General features: G+C 63.9%; 1 protein-coding gene across 1 annotated transcript; it reads right to left on the reverse strand.

The window, feature by feature from the left end:
* On the reverse strand, window positions 2,245-3,973 carry EEF1AKMT3 (EEF1A lysine methyltransferase 3). Its single transcript, XM_021379197.1, has 2 exons — window positions 3,850-3,973; window positions 2,245-3,619 (listed from the first exon to the last, which is right to left on the reverse strand). The coding sequence occupies exons 1-2, from the start codon at window positions 3,923-3,925 to the stop codon at window positions 3,207-3,209; spliced, it is 489 nt and encodes a 162-aa protein (XP_021234872.1). The 5' UTR covers window positions 3,926-3,973; the 3' UTR covers window positions 2,245-3,206.

A 3,979-nucleotide genomic window follows, 5' to 3' on the forward strand; every position in this document is an offset into this window, starting at 1 on the left:
CCCGTCCCGCCGTCCTCCGCGCTGTCCCGGTGTCCCCTTTTCCCCGTCTCGCTGTCCCCAACCACAGCACCGCTGTCCCCTGCCCCGTCGCAGTGCCACCCGCTCCATCCCTGCTGTCACCTGCACGGGCTGGGTGTCCGCTGCCGTCCCCTGTCCCATCCCTGACCCCCTCTACTCCATCCCCGCTGTTCCTGCCCCGCCTCCACTGCCCCCACCCCTCTCCCGCCCTCCTCCTGTCCTCATCCGTGTCACCGTCCCCTCTGTCCCCGCTGCCACCGGTCCGGCTCCCGGACCCCCCCATGTCTCTTCCCCAGTGCCACCCCAGCACTGTCCCTCCAGCTCCGTTCTCCTGCTGTCCCCAGTGTCCCCTTTGTCCCCAATGTCCCCTTTGTCCCCACTGTCCCGGCACAGAGCCCCCTGGTCACGCTGGGGATGGGGTCGGGCTGACCCGCAGCTCGGTGTGACATCGAGGCCAGGATAAACAGTAACCGGACCCCACGGACGGACGGACCCCCCCGGTGCTCCCGGGGTAATGAGCAACCCGCCCCGGCCCGACCCTGTGGACCCCCCCCGGGCCACCTGCGTCACCGCCACGTCACCATCACGGCACCGGGTCACCGCCTGCGCCCCGGGGTGCCCAGCCCCCCCATGAGTCAGTGGCACTCCTGGAAGGCCTCACTGGGACCCAGGTCCTCCCAGGACCCCCCCCCCCAGCACCCAGCGGTGTCCCCTGGGTCCTCCATCCTTCGGTCCCTGCTGGGGTGCTGCGCTCTGCCCAGCTGTGGCTTCCCACATTGCGGGGTGGACAGACGGACAGATGGGAGAGACGGACAGAAGGGAAAGACGCATGGGAAAGACAGACAGACAAATGGGAAAGATGGGCGGATGGGGAAGGATGAGAAAGACACAGAGGTGGATAGGAAAGATGGATGGGAAGGACAGACGGATGGGAAAGGCGGATGGATGGGAAGGACAGACAGATGGGAAGGATGGACAGACGGATGGGAAAGGCAGATGGAGAAGACAGATGGGAAAGAAGGAGGTGGATGGGAAAGATGGATGGGAAAGACAGACGGATGGGAAAGACGGATGGGAAAGACAGACAGACAGATGTGGAGCACGGATGGTTGAGAAAGGCAGACAGATGAGACAGACAGATGGGAAGGACAGACAGACGGGAAGGACAGACGGATGAGACNCTGGCACTTCACGAACGGGAGCCCCGTGCTCCTCCGCAGCTTCAGCAGCGCCTCTTTGTCCGCCGCCAGCGCCGGGGGGGCGGCGCGGAACCAGCGCAGCGCGGGCAGCAGCCCGGCCTGGGGGGGGGGAAAGCCCCGCGAGGCCCCGTCAGCGGGAGAAGGAGCCCGGGGAGCTCCTGGAGGGCCCCGGTTGGGGGGGGAGGGAGGAAGAACCCCGCGAGGCCCCGTAACCCCCGCCCGGCCCCGCCGCTCACCCACGCCGCCCGCTGCATCCCCGCGGCTCGGCCACCCAATGGGCGCAGCTATGACGTCACGGGGCGGCGCGCGAGAATGACGTCACGCGCTACGGGTGCCGACTGCGGCCAGCCCGGCGCGGGGCGTCAGCTGAGCGGTGCGCATGCGCCCCGCGCGTACTGCTACTGGGCTGTGATTGGCTGAAGCGCATCCGGCGCCGCGCTATTGGTTGGCTGGGAGCGAGATGGGAGGGGCTTGATCAAAGTGGGCGGGACCCTTAAAGGGCCCCGAACCGCACAGGAAAAAAAAAAATGTTGGTTTAAAAAATACGAAAATATTCTTTATTCAAAGGAAGGGGTGAGGACCCTGCGCTGCTGCCTTGAGAAGTGCGGGTGCGGGGTCCTTCCAACCCAACCATCCCATGGTTTTACGATCTTTCAGGACCCTTCCAACCTAACAATTCCACGGCTCTGTGATCTTTCAGGACCCTTCCAACCCAACCATTTCCTCATTCTATGCTTCCATGATTCTGAAGGACTCTTCCAACCCAAGCATCCTATGATTCTACAATCTTCAAGGACCCTCTCCCCCAACCATCCCCCAGCTCTGTGATCTCTGAGGACCCTTCCAACCCAACCACCCTACGACTGTAGAATCTTTAAGGACCCTTCCAAGCCAATCATCCTACACTTCTACGACCTTCCAGGACCCTTCCATCCCAGCCATCCCATGGCTCTGCGATCTCCGAGGTCCCTCCCATCCCAACCACCCCATGGTTCTACGATTGTCCGTGTTGTCGTCACGACGTCGGTGTCATTGTGCTGTTGCGTCAGGCGGCACAGGCTGCCATCGGTGTCGTCCTGCAGGCAAAGTCAGGCGCTATGGGCTGACGTTGGCGACGTTGTAGTGGCGCGTCAGGCTACTACTACGGGCCGATGGCAGCGTCACTGCAGTGGTGCGACGCACTACGGGCTGACAGCGGTGTCACCACGGCATTGTGTCAGGCGGAACAGGCCGACGTTGCTGTCATTGTAGTGTGTCACAGGCTGACGTCGGTCTCACCGTCCTGTTATGTCACGCGGTACAGGGTGACAGCAGCATCAGCGCTGTGGCACGTCAGGGGGTACGGGCCGACATCGCTGCTGTCGTCACGGTGTGTCAGGCAGTAAGGGCTGACATCAGCGTTGTGCTGCTGTGTCAGGCGGTACAGGCCGATGGCGGCGGCGTCACGGTGTGTCAGGCAGTACAGGCTGGTGCCGGTGTTGTTGTGACACGCCAGGCGGCACAGGCTGACATCGGTGCCATCGTTGTGGTGCGTCAGGCGCCACGGGCTGATGCTGGTGTCATTGTGGCGTGTCAGGCACTACAGGCTGACGCCGGTGTTGCAGTGGCACATCAGGAGGTGCAGAATGATGTCGGTGTTGTCACGGCGTTGTACCAGGTGGTACAGGCTGATGTTGGTGTTGCTCCACGGGCACGCCAGGCGCTACGGGCTGGTGTCAGCGTCATCGTGGTGTGTCAGGCAGTACGGGCTGACAGCGGTGTCACTGTGACACAGCAGCGGTACAGGCTGACGTCAGCGTTGTCATGCTGTTGTGTCAGGTGCTACAGGCGGACATCGGTGTCATCATTGTGGTGCGTCAGGCGCTACAGGCTGATGTCAGTGTCATCGTGCTGCTGTGTCAGCCGCTAGAGGCTGACATTGGTGTCATTGTGCTGCTGTGTCAGGCGGTACAGGCTGATGTCAGTGTCATCGTGCTGCTGTGTCAGCTGCTAGAGGCTGACATTGGTGTCATCGTGCTGCTGTGTCAGGCGGTACAGGCTGACGTCGGTGTCGTCGTGGCGTCGCAGCAGTTCGACGTGGAAGTGCGGCGGCAGCAACGTGTCAAAGAAGCGCCCGGCGCCCAGCTCGCGCCGCATGCCACAGCTGAGGAAGGCGACGGAGCGCGGCCCGCACAGGTGCCGCAGCGTGGCCAGCAGCGCGGGGAAGCAGCGCGGCTCGTACACCACGTCGGCGCCCAGCACCACGTCGTAACCCCGCGGGAAGGAGCTCAGCTCCCGGCCCCACGCCAGCGCCCGCACCCGCGCTCTCCCCGCCGCCGCCGCCACTGCCGCTGCGTTCCTCCGCACGTTCTCCCGGATCTGATCCAGCGCCATGGGGAGGTCCGTGATGGTCACGTCCCCTCCTACATGGGGGGGGGTATAAGGGGAAGGAAGGGAGGGGAAGGGGAAACGGGGAAGGGAGGGGAAACGGGGAAGGGGAAACAGGAGAAAGGATAGCTCAGCTCTCCCCGCAACCCCATATCCACCCCTGTGCCCCCCAAATTCACAGCCTCACAGGCAACTTGCTGCCCCTCCCTCAGGATGGGGGTTCCAGGGGTGGGGAGGGTTCATGCCCCCCTCCCCATCTGCTCACCCAGCAGCGCAGCCAGGATGCCGACGATGCCGGTGCCGGCGCCCAGCTCGATGACGGTGCGCCCGCGGAAATCCATGTGCTGCTCTTCAAAGAAGCGGCACAGGGCCAGGGCCTGGGTGGGGGGGGAGGG

Source organism: Numida meleagris, chromosome 32 (genome assembly GCF_002078875.1).
Source record: "Numida meleagris isolate 19003 breed g44 Domestic line chromosome 32, NumMel1.0, whole genome shotgun sequence".
NCBI lineage: Eukaryota > Metazoa > Chordata > Aves > Galliformes > Numididae > Numida > Numida meleagris.